Raw genomic sequence first — 14,920 nt, 5'->3', positions numbered from 1 at the left:
CCCTGTTTTCATAAAAATGTTAAATATCCAGGAATTAATTCATCCTGAAAAGGATGAAATTTTTATGAGGAAATTAACAATCCTTACTTAAGGACAGGCTTGAATAAATGGAAAAACAAGTATCACGTTAACCTATCAGAAAGCGACACATAAATTCAGTGCAGCTTCACAGAAAGAGGGGGTAGGAGGAGTTTGGAGGTGTCTGTTTATGAAGTGATCGTGAAGACAACATGGCTTCCCATTTGGAAGAAAAGAAATGTAGACTCCCTCAAAACATGTAAAAATCATTTCCAGATGGATTAAAGGCTTAAATATAAGCTACTAAAAAGAAAACATACAGAGAATATTTGTATAGCATTCGTGTGAGATGGACCTTTCTTAAAACACAGGAAACCAATTAGCCATAAAAGAAACAAAGGGGCTCCTGACTGGCTTGGTTGGAAGAGCATGGGACTCTTGATCTCAGGGCCATGAGTTCAAGCCCCACCTTGGCTGTAGAGAGGACTTAAATAAATATACTTCTTAAAAAATAATAAGAAAAGAAAAGAAACAACAATATATCCAACTACATAAAAACAATAGAATTTGTATAGAAATAAACAGCATAATAAAAGTCTTTTTTTAAGATTTATTTATTTATTCATGAGATACATACAGAGAGAGAGGCGAAGACATAAGCAGAGGGAGAAGCAGGTTCCTTGCAGGGACCCCGATGCAGAACTCAATCCCAGGACCCCAGGATCATGCCCTGAGCTGAAAGTAGATGCTTAACCTCTGAGTCACCAGTCGTCCCGAAAGTCTTTTTATTTTTAACAAGGCATGGTTATTGACAGGATACAAAGAATTCCCTCAAAAAGATAAGAAAGAAATAACCCAATTCAAATATGTGCAAAGAATATGAATAGACAGGACACCTGGGTAGCTCAGTGGTTGAGCATCTGCCTTCAGCTCAGGTCGTGATCCCAGGGTCCTGCTTCTCCCTCTGCTTATGTCTCTGCCTCTCTCTGTGTCTCTCATAAATTAAATAAATAAATAAATAAATAAATAAATAAATAAATAAATCTTAAAAATAAATAAAATGAAATAAAATAAAGAAAATGTTTACAAAGAAACAGCTTTTGGTTTAATTTTATCCACTGTGCACTTGTTTCTATTTTGTTGGCTTTCTGCCCTTGTCTTTATTATCTCCTTGTTTATACTTTTCCTAATTTTCACTTGCTGTTCTTTTCCTAGGATGTTTTTAATTATTTTTTTCCAGGGCAGCCCAGGTGGCTCAGCAGTTTAGCGCCACCTTCAGCCCAGGGCCTGATCCTGGAGACCTGGGATCGAGTCCCACGTCAGGCTCCCTGCATGGAGCCTGCTTCTTCCTCTGCCTGTGTCTCTGCCTCTCTCTCTCTCTCTCTCTCTCTCTCCATGTCTCTCATGAATGAATGAATAAAATCTTTAAAAAAATTTTTTTCCAGATTTTATTTTTAAGTTATCTCTACATCCAAGGTAGGACTTGAACTCACGGTCCCAAGATCAAGAGTTGTATGCTCTACTGACTGAGCTGGCCAGAGCTCTTGTAGTTGTTGTTGCTGTTGTTGTTGTTGTTGTTACTTTTCCTGAAGGCTTAAATCCCTGATTTTCAGCCTTTCTTCCTTTTTTGGATACATGCATTTAAGTCTATAAGTTTCTCTCTAGATACCAATTTAGCTGCACCCCAAAAGTGCTGGTATGTCATATATTCCTTACCACCCGTGAGTTACTTATAGACTACAACTTGTGCAACGATATGGATGAACGTCACAGAAATAATGTGGAATATAACCGGCCAGATTCAAGAACATGCAGACTGTGTAGGATTCTGTTCCCATAAAGCCCAGGTGCAGCCAGAATCACTGCCCAGGCTCCAGGCACCACTGGGGCAACCCTGGGGTGCAGGATGGAGAAGGTTCCTGGGGGCTGGTGAAGTGTTTTGAGATGTGGGTGCTGCTTTGGCACGTGGGTTCAGTTTCATAAAATCTCACCGAGCCATTCACTTTATTGTAGTTTAGATTTTGAGATAAAGATTTTTTTAAAAGAGAACAAATAATGGGAGATGGTGCTTGACTGGGGGAGCTCCTCTGTCCTTTGGTCCCCAAACCTCAAGCTGATCGGACCACGGACCCAAGCCTTCTGCCCCCGTCCCTACTGGAGGAGGCCACTCACCTCCCACGCCTGTCTTCTGCTGGGCCACGTAGGACTCAAAGCGCAAGCGGAAGCGGTTCTCACCGCCCAGGCGGCCGTGGGTGCCGTCGTCCACCAGGAAGAAGGCCGAGTAGTTGTAGTCGAGCGGAAACTGGACCCTGTCCTCGGGCTCACCGCGCCATGGGTACCTCGCGGGGAAGGAGCCCTGGGGACATGCCACCAGACCAGTGTTTTCCCAGCAGGGCCAGCAGGACCAACAGGACCAGCCCCTCCTCCCTCAGACCCAGGGTCGGGGTCCCCAGCCTCCTCCACCCTCAGACCCAAGAGTCCAGGCCCCCAGCCTCCTCCTCCCTCAGACCCAGGAATCCTGATCCCAGCCCTTCTTCCCTCAGACTCAAGATTCCCAGCCCCCTCCTTTTCCAAGACTTCTGGGTCCCACCTTGGGGTTGGTGAGAGTGTCTCTATTCCGGACCACACCCCAGGGGGCCATGCCCATGGCCACCACCTTGGTGCCCCCAGTGCTGGCCGTTTGGTGGTCCCGCACAGCCACACCAACATGCCGGCCAATGCCTCTGTGCAGCCCCCCGGTGACAATCCAGGCCCCTATACAGAGACACAGGGAGTGACGGTGAGGTCAGAGACATGGATGTGGAGAGACAGAGAGAGAGAGAGGAGAGAGTGAGACCAAAACCCCTTGAGAGCTGGGGGGAGACTGCATGCCAGAGAAGTGGGAGAGATGGGCAGCAGCCCGGGCTTGGGAGGCACGGCCAGCCCCCCGACCTCAGTCACCTGTGCTCTGGGCAGCCCGCACCAGCCCACGTCGCAGCAGGTCCTGCAGCCATGTCTGGAGGATGGGACCCCCAGATCCCCCCAACACTGACACCACCAGGTTCGGGGCCCGGAAGCCCCACGTCCGCGTGACCAGATTATAAACTGCAGCTGGATCCGTGCGGTCAGAGAGCCGGAGGAACTGTGGACACACAGGAGGAGGGGACACGGGGCAGGGGACAGTGACCCAGAGAGAGGGAGACAGAGACAGACAAAGGGACAGAGACACAGAGAACAGAGATCCAGATGGAGAAGGGGGGAGGACAGTAACCCAGGAGGAAGGGACAGAGACCCAGAGAGAAGGGAACAGACTTAGAAAGACAGGGGTCGAGGGAGAGAGATGCAGGGAGAGGTGAAGACAGGGATGGGCAAATGGGGAGACAGCACTCAGCTGTGGCACCCCAAGACCGACTCTGGGAGCCCCTGAGGCATGCAGCCCCCCTCGCAGACCCCAACCCTGCCCAGACATCAGGTCTCACATTGCTGGCCTTGCGGCCCGCGCCCAAGAAATCCAGGTCCCCATAGGCATCGGTGGGCTTCTCGGTGGTGTGCAAATCACTGTCCCACACAGTCACCATGGCCGCCCCAAAGGCATCCTCCACAGCTACTGACGGGTGGGTGCTCCGGGGACGCCCACACTGGCACAAAGTTCCTCTGGGAAGTGGAGGGTAGGGAGAGCATGAACCCCAGGGGTGGCGCCCCCTCCACACCCTAAGGATCCCATCAAAGCACCCCCTAGAAGTAGCCACACTGTCCATGCTGACCCTGGCACTGCCCCTTCCTGGGGTGCAAGACCATCCAGAGCCAACTGGTCCACCAGCAGGAAGCCGTAGTGGTTCAGGGAGGCTGGAGGGAAGGTCTCCAGGGTCCCACCCTCCCTGCGACCTGCCAGGCCTGGGGCCTGTGTGGAGAAGTGCTAACAGCCATCAGGGGCCAGCCTGGGTGCCCCCAGTCCAAACAGATGATACTCCACCCGGAAAGGAAAATCCAGAGTGCTTAGAGGGCGCTCAGAGGGTGGGGCACCTGTGTGACTGACTTTGGGCCTCACCTCCCTGAGCCCACATATCCTCTTTGGATCAAGACAATGGTCACACAGCCTGCTTCGTGGAACTATGGGGCAGCGTCAGTGAAATCCCACAGTGTTTTCTGAAATGAGGGCTGCATTCCAGACTCAGGCGGAGAACCCACTCCAGGGGAAGGCCACCCGGAGCTTTAAATAGCCTCGAGTAACACTGAATAACAGGGCCAGAAAGTCATTCCTTTTCTAGTCATTCCTGATGACTGACAAAGAGAGAGGTTTAGCTGGGTGCTAGAATATCTTTAAGGCCCTAACCTTTTGCTACTCTTTTTTCCCCCTCATTTATTTAAGTAATCTCTACGCCCAAGGTAGGGCTCGAACCCACCGCCCAGAGATCTAGAACCACATGCTCACACAGACTGAGACAGCCAGGAGCCCTGCTCCTCTTTTTTTTTTTTTAAACAGAAGTCAGCCTTGGGCTCAGAAAATTGGGCTGCCAACAGCATCCAGTTAGAAGGTAAATATCTTCGTTTGCTTCTCACTGTGATGGTCTTTTCTGGCTGGTTTCTTTCTCTGTGTGGCAAATGGAAGTTTTTTCATTTATGATAGTCATGGATGAAACCTCTTTTCCCTTAAATGTTCAAGTATCCCTTGCACCCCTTAAATAAATATACTGGTGATTGGCATCTGCTTTTTAAAGAACAAATAACATGGGTTTGGGGAATGAAGAATTTACTTGAAAATGTATCTAAATCTCATTGGTCCCTGGTTCCAGAAGGGATTCAGATTTACACAAGCAGAGTGAGCCTTGGGGCGACTGGGTGGCTCAGATGGTTGGGTGTCTGCCTTCGGCTCAGATTGTGATCTCTAGGTCCTGGGGTAGAGCCCCACGTCTTCGTCTTCATCAGGCTCCCTGCTCAATGGGGAATCTGCTTCTCCCTCCCCCTGCCCCTCCCCCTACTCATGCTCTCTTTCTCTCTTTCAAATGAATAAATAAAATAAAATTAAAAAAGCAGAGTGAGCCTTGACTAAGGATCAATTTTTTTTTTAAGATTTTATTTATTCATGAGAGACACATACAGAGGCAGAGACACAGGCAGAGAGAGAAGCAGGCTCCCTGCAGGGAGCCCGATGTGGGACTCTATTGTGGGACTAGATCCTGGGACTTGGGGATCACGCCCTGAGCCTCAGGCACTCAACCATGGAGCCACCCAGGTGCCCCTTAAGGACCAATTTTATGAAAGAACACCACTGGTGATACATGGATTTGTTAAAAGTTATAAAGACGCTGAAAGAATGGCCATCAATCCACACACAGGATGAACAGAATACACTCAGTCCAGCTCCAGAGACAAGGAGAGTGAAAGACAAACACATCCTTCCTCATTCCTGAGTCCCCCTTCAGCGACCCAACATACCTCAGTTTACCCTCTGGATCCTTTCACCTATCTCAACCCCATCCCTGGACCCCTTCATTACCTTCCATCTACTTCACACTAGTCCTTATAGACAGAACTTCATGGAATGTTCCAGAATCTAAGATGTCTTCTAATATAGTAGACCATAACCATATGTGGCTCTTTACATTTAAATAAATTAAAATTGAATACAATTAAAAATTCAGTTCCTAGATCACGCTGGCCACATTTCATTTTTGTGTTGGTTTTTTTTTCTGGCCACATTTCAACTGCTCTGGGAGCCATATGTGGCCAGTGGCTGCCATATTGGATATGGATATAGAACATTTCCCCCGTTGCAGAAAGTTCTGGTGGACAGAACTGGCAGATTCCCCACCCTGCACTTCTCACCTCCTACCTCCCTTCCTCTTCGGACCACTAAAGCTGAAACGTTCCTGATAAGATCAGCAATTACCCCTATAACCCCAAATATAATGGCCTCTATTCAGGTCTCTTGTGTCTATCACAGAATGGCATCGGTCCCAGGTTCTAAAGAATCCTCTCCTTCCCTTGGCAGGGCACAGGCTCCTCTGGCTGCCTAGTCCCCGCCTCATCTCTGGCTTTCTTTCTCTATGCCTCCCTTGAGTGTAGGTGTTCCCAGAGCCCTGGGGCCACATGGCTACCCCATGTGGGTCTCAAACTTAATGCCCCAGGGGCCAAGCAAATAATTTAGGGGAAAGAATCATCAGGTGGAGGAGAACTGGGTGGCTCAGTCTGTTAAGCAGCTGCCTTGGGCTCAGGTCATGATCTCAGGGTCCTGGGATCCAGCCCCCATGTGTCCAGCTCCCTGCTCAGCATTCAGCCTGCTTCCCCCTCTCCCTCTGCCTGCCCTCCAATTGTGTTTTCTTTCTCTCTCTCAAGTAAATAAATAAAATCTTTAAAAAAAATAAAGAAAGAAAACGAAAAAGCAGCTTCAGGTGGAAAACAAGTGAATGTGCTGCTGGAGGCTGTGGTGACTTGAGGTGGTAGGTTTTTTTAGAAATACTCTTCCAGGGATCCCTGGGTGGCGCAGTGGTTTAGCGCCTGCCTTTGGCCCAGGGCGCGATCCTGGAGACCCGGGATCGAATCCCACATCAGGCTCCCAGTGCATGGAGCCTGCTTCTCCCTCTGCCTGTGTCTCTGCCTCTCTCTCTCTCTCTCTCTGTGTGACTATCATAAATAAATAAAAATTAAAAAAAAGAAAAAGAAATACTCTTCCAGGGGTGCCTAGGTGGCTCAGTAGGTTAAGCGTCTGCCTTAGGTGGCTCAGGTGATGATGTCAGGTCATGATCTTAGGGTCCTGGGATCAAGCCCTGCATCAGGCTCCCTCACTGAGCCCTGCTTCTCCTTCTTCCTCTGCCTCTCCCCACTGCTCATGTGAGAGCTCTCGCTCTCTCTCAAATAAATAAATAAATCTTCAAAAAAAAAAAAAAAAACTCGGGACACCTGGGTGGCTCTGCAGTTTAGTGCTTGCCTTTGGCCCAGGGCGTGATCCTGGAGTCTGAGTATCGAGTCCCACATCAGGCTCCCTGCATGGAGCCTGCTTCTCCCTCTGCCTATGTCTCTGCCTCTGTGTGTGTGTGTGTGTGTGTGTGTGTGTCTCATGAATAAATAAATAAAATCTTAAAAAAAAATTCTTCCATCCAAAAAAAAAATAAAAAGTCATCGAACTGCCCATGCCCCTTCCCCAACTTCTTTACACATTTTCCCCCATGACATTTCACCTACTTTCACAGTTCCAGTCACCATCTACAACTAAGTTTTTTGTTGTTGTTGTTGTTGTTGTTTTACAACTAAGTTACAACTAAGATCTCTTGAATGCTGGACAGAAGTCCCAGACCCAGGTCTGCGGTGTCCCCTAGTCCCGACACTTGAGGGCCCTCATTGAGCTTAGCGACGTTCCCCAGACTCGTTTGTCCTCTTGGATTCCCCATCTTGGGGACAATCCCACGGTCTGCCAGGTCCTGGACCAGAGGTCTGGGAGCCATCCTCCCACCATCCACTCCCCTCTTACTCCTCAAATCCGTCAGTCCCCAAGCTCGCATCCCTGTCCCCACACTGGGTCCCCACAGCGGTGGCCTGACTCAGGCCTCTTCCCGGCTCACTCAGACCCTCACCAGCCTCTTCCTCGGCTCCCTGAACTGTGGGATTGTCCCCAAGATGGGGAATCCAAGAGGACAAACGAGTCTGGGGAACGTCGCCAAGCTCAATGCGGGCCCTCAAGTGTCAGGGGACTAGGGGACGCCACAGACCTGGGTCTGGGACTTCTGTCCAGCATTCAAGAGATCTTAGTTGTAACTTAGTTGTAAAAAAAAAAAAAAAAAACAACTTAGTTGTAGATGGTGACTGGAACTGTGAAAGTAGGTGAAATTTTCCCGTGACATCCTCACCCAGCCCCTGGAGACTCCTTCCACACCCAGAGACACTCCTGCCCCTCCCACTCCCCAGCACCCCAGGCCAAGGTCCTGGCCCTGAGGGGAGTGAAGTCTGGCCCTGCCCTCTTCCTTGGAGGCCTCCTGCTCCTTGAACTTTGCTCCATTCTCAATTCCAACGGGCACTGTCACTGTCACGGTCGATTGGGGGCAGTTTGCACATGCCCTTCCCATGGCTTTGAATCCGCACTCTTCTCTCCATACTGTCTTCAACTGTCAAATTCCAACTCATCCTTCAAATGCCACCTCACTGGCTCCCCCCCACCAGAAGTGACACCCAGGGTGTCACTGGGTCCCCTCCCTGGCCTTAGCCAGACCCTCCTCGAGGGCTCCCGTGGAACCCCAGCTGCATGTCTTTCAGAGCTCCCAGCTCCCTGCCTTCTGGTCCTCTTCCAGCCAGATCAGAGATCTTTAAACTGTCTTGGCCACACTCCCCATCAATAAAGAGGTTTAGGGCACTCACCCCCAATAATGTAGGTCTTTATCTATAAATGTTTATTTTATACATCATTGTAAGCTATCCCCCACTAATATGGCATACACACACTAGGTTAGTAATGTTGACATTTCCCACACCCCAAAGATTGTCTTGAAAACAACTTCAAAGCCAGAGTCCACTGGAGAGACCTTCCCAGAATGCCAGGAGCTCCTCAAGGTAGGCAAACACCCCAGGGGACTCATGCAAGTGCCCCTGGCCACCAAGCCCAAGCACAGGGCCTGCAAAAGGTAGAAACTACTACTTTCCAGTGATAATTGCAGGCATTCTCTGGTGCAAACCATGTGCCAGGCACCATTCGAAAAATATCACAAGCAGGAACTTGTTTAAATCCTCCCAATACATGCCCACTCAGGAGGTAGGGCCTCTCTTTATGTCCAGCTGACAGAGGAGGCCCAGAGAGGTGAAATGATTTACCCAACGTCACACAGCACCAGTCCCAGGTAACATCTGAACCTTGGCAGGGGCTGTGCTCCTGATAATTATGCTCCCTTGGAGCACAGAAGGAAGGCTTCTTGGATGGATGAGTGAATGAATGAATGAATGAACAAATGAGTGAAACAGAAAGCCAAAAGAGAAAGACAAAGAATGTGAAGCAAGAAGACACAGAGACGCGGGGAATGAAAGAAACAGAACGGAGCCCTGGGGCTGTAGCACATACCCTGCCTGGAGAAGGGAAATTGGAAGAGTCTGCCCGGACCCAAATCCTACCCGGAGGGAGAGCGCCACCAGGGCACGCCCTTGGGGGTGTCCGCAGTGACAGGAGGGGGGGAGGGGGGCGGGGGGGGGGGGTCAGCGGCCGGGGACGCTGGGGGGACGCTCCGGGGGTCTGTCCCAGGGGCGAATCCTCACCCCGGATCTGTAAGGTCAACGATGAAAGTCGTGCACGTCTTCTTCTTGAAGATCTTAGGTATCCAGCTCTGGGGACAGGAACAAGGGGTGGGAGGGCTCCAGCTGAGTCCTATCGGACACGGAGTCATCCACCCCGCACCTCGGGGCCCAGGAGTTCGGGACCCCAGTGCCTTCCTTCCCCGGCCTCAGGACTCCCCTAGCCCCCCTCCTATCTGTCCCCAAAGGACCCAGGGGTCCAGAGCCCCCCAACCTCCGGAGCCTCCCCCCGCCAGGCCCCCTCCTTCGTCTGACCCCAGAATCTGGGTCTCCAGCGCCCTCCTCCCTGGGAACCAGGAGGCCAAGCCCCCGGCTCCCTGTCCCTTCAGACCCGGGAATCCGGCCGCAGTACCTGCTCCTTCTCCGGACCCACCATGCTGCCGCAGCCGCCGCAGCCACCGCAATCTATGCAGCTCCCCAAGACTCGCTCCACCAACCCCGATTCCAGACCCGCCCAGGACAAACCGGATCCACCACTTCCCAGCTCAGCCTGGGGCGGGGCAAGGTCTGGGGGGGGCGGGGAGTCTCGTGGATGCGTCGAGGGAGAGGCGGGGTCAAGGGCCAGACGGGGCCGGCCTGACGGAGACCCAGAGAAGGACAGAGATCCTGAGAGGGGGGGACAGAGATCCAGAGAGAGGAGGACAGAGATCCAGAGAGAGGGGGACAGAGACCCAGAGAGAGGGAGCCAGAAACCCAGAGAGAGGAAGACAGAGATTCGGGGGGGCAGGAAGAGAAACCCAAAACTAAGGTTTTAGAGACCAGAGAGAGAGGACAGAGATCCAGAGAGAGGGGGACAGGGACCCAATATGGAATGCCAGAGATAGAGAGGGGGAACATTAATCCATGGAGGGGACACAAAAACTTAGGTAGGAGGCAGAGAATCAGAAAGGGGGTGAACAGAGATTCGGGGGGTGCCTTGTCTTAGAGAGAGAAAGAGAGTGAGAGAGAGAGACCCAAAGAGTTGGGTGAAGAGCAGACGCTCAGAGCGACAGGAAGATAGACTCCTATGGCTGGGGAACACTGAGTGACAGAAATGAGAGACAGAGCCGGAGGCCTGTAAAGAGTGCTGGGAACCCAAAGAGCTACTGCGATGATTGTAGCAGGGTGAGGAGTGGGAGATAGTGACAGGCAGGGCCACGTGTCTTGGGCCAGCTCTGACAAGGACAGCTGCTGGGTAACCTGAGCCCCCCCACCCCCCACCCGCCTTGCTGTATTTATAGCCCTGGCCTGGCCTGCTCTCCTGCCCTTGGCTCTGAGTCCCAGGGACAGGAGGTCATAGGTGTGAGCACTGGAGCAAGTTCCTTCCTCCCCTGTCCGGGGCCTCATGCTGTCACCCCCTCTCTCAGCGAAGGGTCCCACTCTGGCCAGAAACTCCCCGCAATCTAATCCCCAATCCTTCCATGGCAGGGGTCTCTCCTCTTGGAGGGGTCCCTCCTGCCCCCAACTTGGCCCACTCAAATTCTATCCACCCTCTTTGCAGCTGCCAAACATGAACTTTTTGGCGATACAAAGTCAAGTCCTTGGCCCCCACTCCTGGTTAAGGAGAGACCCCCTTCACCTACCCCTTCCCCAGCTGGGAGGAGGAAGAAAGAGGGGAGGGGCAGGCGGGGACTGACCCAGAATAACTCAGGGCTGAAAGTAAATTTAGCCACAGAGGGGGGAGGAGAGAGACCCTATTGGTTGGGAGGTGGGGAGGGAGGGCCAGAGAGGGGGGTTAGGGGGCTCCGGAGACTGCCCTGGAGGGGTGTCCAGCAGCCAGGGCCAGAGGAAGGCAGACCCACAAAGGCAGTGAGAGACACAGCAAAGACACAGGCAGAAAGAACCAGAAGGGCCCCAAAAGGGACAAGGACCCTAACACTCATCCACATAGCTGCAGAGGCAGCTGGAGCCGGCCCTGGGAGAAGCTCTGCTGCTTGTCCGTCCCCATGGGCCACCATGGGTCATGGCTGCACACTACTCTCCTCTGGGCTGCCGTGGCCAGCCTGCTCCTCCCCCCAGCCATGACCCAGCAGCTGAGAGGGGCCGGGCCAGACCCCAGCCACTGGCACAACAGTGCGGGAGTCGTGGGGCCCCCGGAGGACATGGTAGGCAACTCTGGCCATCCCATCCACAGCCACAGAGGCCGTGGAGACGAGAACAAGGATGTTTCTACAGAGAATGAACATCAGTTTTGGAGCCACAGAGACCACAGAGAAGAGAATGGAGATGTCTCTGGGGAATACAGCCATGGACCCCAAGACCACAGGTACCAAGACCATGAGGAGGTCTTCACAGAGCATGTTCGGGAGGCCCATGGGCACGGAGGCCATGACAATGAACCTGTGGGTGACTCACACGAGCACGGGCACCACTTCCCCAACCACAGAAGCCACAGCCAACAGGACGAGGACGAGGACGAGGATGAAGTTGTGTCCAGCGAGTATCGCCATCATATCATCAGGCATGGACGTGGAGGCCACAGAGAAGAAGATGATGAAGATGAGGAAGAAGAGGTTGTCTCCACTGAGTATGGACACCAGGCCCACAGGCATGGAGGCCACAGGAAGGAAGAGGATGAGGATGTCTCAGATGAACATCCCCATGATGTCCCCAGCCATGGACACCAAGGCCACGAAGAAGAAGAAGATGAGGAGGATGTCTCCACAGAGTATGGACATCGGCCCCATAGGTACCATGGCCACGGGAGGGAAGAGGATGAAGACGTCTCAGATGAACATCCCCATCATGTCCCCAGCCATGGACACCAAGGCCATGGAGAAGAAGAAGATGATGAGGATGTCTCCACAGAGTATGGACACCAGCCCCACAGGTACCATGGCCATGGGAGGGAAGAGGATGAAGACGTCTCAGATGAATATCCTCATCATGTCCCCAGCCACGGACACCGAAGCCACGAAGAAGATGATGATGATGATGATGATGATGATGCTATGTCCACTGAGTACGGACACCATGCCCACAGGCACCTAGGCCATGGGAAGGAAGAGGATGAAGACGTCTCAGATGAACACCATCATCATATCCCTGGCCACGGACACCAAGGCCACAGAGACAAAGAAGATGAGGATGAGGTTGTGTCCACCGAACATTGGCACCAGATTCCCAGACACACTCACGGCCTTGGAGATGAGAAGGAGGAGGAGATCTCAGCCAAGTTCAGCCACCACGTTGCAAGCTCCCAACCCCCAGGCGCCAAGAACACTGAGGAGGAGGAGGAATTCTCAGATGAATACAAGTCAGCAGTCCCTGACCGTCACCACCACAGAGTCCCTGAGGAAGAGGACATCTCTGACAGGCTTGGCCACCAAGCTCCCAGCCACAGGCAACAAGGCCACCAAGATGAAGGAACTGGCCACAGAGGGTCCAGCAAAGATGAGATTAGCCACCAGCCCCCAGAACACATGGGGGTCAAGGATAGAAGCCATTTGAGGGAGAGAGATTCTGAGGAGGAAGAGGAGGAAGAGGACCAGGGCTCCCACGAGGAAGATGATGAAAGTTCGGAACGGGGAGAAGGTGGCACCCGCCATGGCAGCCTGGACCACAAGGATGAAGAAGATGAGGAGGAAGGTCACGGCCTCAGTCTGAGCCAGGAGGAAGAGGAAGAAGAAGAAGAGGAGGAGAGTAGGGAAGAGAGGGCCCTAAACCAGGAGCACCGGGAGGGGGAAGAGGAGGAGGAGGGGCTGGAGGAAGAGGAGCTCCCCTTCACCATCATCCCTGACCCAATGGCCAGGAGGGAGGTGCCTGGAGGTGGTTCCAGTGAGGAGCAGAGTGGCGAGGACACGGGTAAGTGATCTGGCCAGGTGGGGGCAGGGAGGAGCAGAGCAGGCCGCTTCACGGCTGCTCTCCTGTCCCCACAGATCTGCAGGGTGCCCAGGAGTACGGGAACTACCAGCCTGGGTCCCTGTGTGGCTACTGCTCTTTCTGCAATGTGAGTGCCCCGCCCAGGTCCATCCTCCAGGCTGTCCCTGGAATTTGTCCCCAGGCTCTAAGGTGCTTTGGGCCTGCTCTGAGCAAAGGAGGGGTAGGGGCAGTGCCAGTTGAAGAAAGACACTTCTGGGGCCATGTAGGGGACAGACTGGAGGCCAGGAAGCTGGGGAGGAGGCTAGGGCAATGGGCCAGGAGGGAGTGAGGCCTGAGCTGTACCTGCAAGTATGGGGACAGAGGGCAGGTGGAATGGGGCTGGGGCCTGGCAGGCTGTGGGGAGAATAAGGACAAGGCATGGAGAGAACATCTACAGGTCCAGCCCACAGAGACAGGCTGTCACCCTGCAAGAGGGAAACAAGGGGGAAGCTGCTGAACTCAGTGGGGGGAGGGGGGTAATGATCGTGGGCAGGGTGGAGGACTGGAGAATGGCTCCCAAACGATATACCCAAACCAGAACCCTCCCATTCCCAGAGATGCACTGAATGTGAGAACTGTCACTGCGATGAGGAGAACATGGGAGAGCACTGCGACCAGTGTCAGGTGACACTTTCCCCGGACCCAGGTTCCACCAGGCCCCCAGGGAGGCCGGGGACCCGCTGGGCACCCAGTCCCAAATCCTGGCCTCTGCCTTCAGACTGACCCAAGCCTCTACCCCGGTGCAGCCTTGACTCCACACTCGATCCCACCTCTGACCTTAACCTTCGACTCGGGCCCCTGTGCGGTACCCGCCCCATCCTGGCTCGGCCCCGACCCTGTCTTACACTTCTGTCCCTCCCCATCCCCACCCCCAGCACTGCCAGTTCTGCTACCTCTGCCCGCTGGTCTGCGAAACGATCTGCACTCCAGGTGAGCGTGGGCGGAGCCCGGCGGGGCTAGCTCCGCGGAGGCGGAGCCAAATCTGACAGGCGGGCCCGAGAAGCCGCGGGGCGTGGCCAGGCGCGGGGGCGTGGCCAAGGCTGGGAGTCTGCGGGTGGAGCCGGGCTGCGGGGGACGGAGCCTGGGCCGAGGGAGAGGTGGGGCCAGGTGCTGAGGCCTACCCAGTAGGCGGGGGGTGGAGCTGGGGGCGGGGCCAAAGCAGGTAGCCTTGGAAGGACGGGGGCTTTTGGAAGACCCGAACACCCTGAGCTAGGAGGGAGGGGCAAGATCTTGAAAGGAGTCCCAGACGAAGGAATTCAATTTAGGGAAGGAATTAGGAAAAAGAGAGGCGGAGCCTAGTCCTGATTCCGGATTCGGTGAAATCAGTGGCCGCCTAATTTCACCTGCGGCGTACCCCTCAAGCCTCTTCTCTCTTCTCCCACAGGAAGCTACGTCGACTATTTCTCCTCCTCCCTGTACCAGTAAGTGTGCGGAGGGGGCAGTTTAAGGGCCCTGTCAGAAAGGCGCAGGCCCGCTGAGTGATTGGATGACCGGGACTCCATTTCCTTGTCGGTAAAATGGGCAGGTTAACATCTCTATCTAAGAGCCTTGGGGTGAGCTGTCTAACCTCTGCGTCCTCCTCTCCAGAGCCCTGGCGGATATGCTGGAAACTCCGGAACCCTAACCCCCGGGGGCGCGGCTGCGGCGCAGACGCCCCTCCCTGGCCTTCCAACCCCTTTCCACGAGCCATATTTATTGAATTGAATTATGAATAAACATGCTCCCCCGAAACCTCATTGTCAGGGAGTGGGGTCTGGATTTTCAGGGCGCCGCGGAATGCGCGGGTGGGGACGGGAGACTCAGACTCGTAGGT

The 14,920-nt window shown here is 53.6% G+C and overlaps 2 protein-coding genes across 8 annotated transcripts in view; one reads left to right on the top strand and one right to left on the bottom strand.

Moving 5' to 3' along the window:
• Positions 1-9,779, bottom strand: part of TRPM4 (transient receptor potential cation channel subfamily M member 4) — a 41,793-nt gene extending 32,014 nt beyond the window's left edge. For 3 of the 6 annotated variants that reach the window (XR_012001220.1, XM_072756840.1, XM_072756856.1), the window contains exons 1-3: positions 2,959-3,470; positions 2,609-2,772; positions 2,191-2,374 (exon numbers count right to left, since the gene is read on the bottom strand). Coding sequence is in view for 3 of the 6 variants with exons in the window: in XM_072756840.1 (XP_072612941.1) it covers positions 2,191-2,374; positions 2,609-2,772; positions 2,959-3,466 (856 nt within the window). In the remaining 3 variants the exon portion in view is untranslated. The other 3 variants (XM_026013887.2, XM_072756860.1, XM_072756866.1) reach the window with 3 other exon arrangements.
• Positions 9,780-9,859: 80 nt separating this feature from the next.
• On the top strand, positions 9,860-14,843 carry HRC (histidine rich calcium binding protein). 2 transcript variants are annotated; one of them, XM_026014205.2, is made up of 6 exons: positions 9,860-13,050; positions 13,125-13,195; positions 13,663-13,731; positions 13,983-14,037; positions 14,492-14,528; positions 14,695-14,843. In XM_026014205.2, the coding sequence occupies exons 1-6, from the start codon at positions 11,193-11,195 to the stop codon at positions 14,729-14,731; spliced, it is 2,127 nt and encodes a 708-aa protein (XP_025869990.1). In that variant the 5' UTR covers positions 9,860-11,192; the 3' UTR covers positions 14,732-14,843. The 2 variants fall into 2 exon arrangements, with proteins under 2 accessions (XP_025869990.1, XP_072612996.1); XM_072756895.1 differs by having other exon boundaries at positions 9,883-13,050; positions 13,663-13,753; positions 13,854-14,037.
• The last annotated feature ends 77 nt before the right edge of the window (positions 14,844-14,920 follow it).

Source organism: Vulpes vulpes, chromosome 1, assembly GCF_048418805.1.
Source record: "Vulpes vulpes isolate BD-2025 chromosome 1, VulVul3, whole genome shotgun sequence".
In the NCBI taxonomy this organism is placed as follows: domain Eukaryota; kingdom Metazoa; phylum Chordata; class Mammalia; order Carnivora; family Canidae; genus Vulpes; species Vulpes vulpes.
The sequence above is the reverse complement of the archived record's forward strand: the minus strand, read 5'-3'. Positions and strand labels throughout refer to the sequence as shown.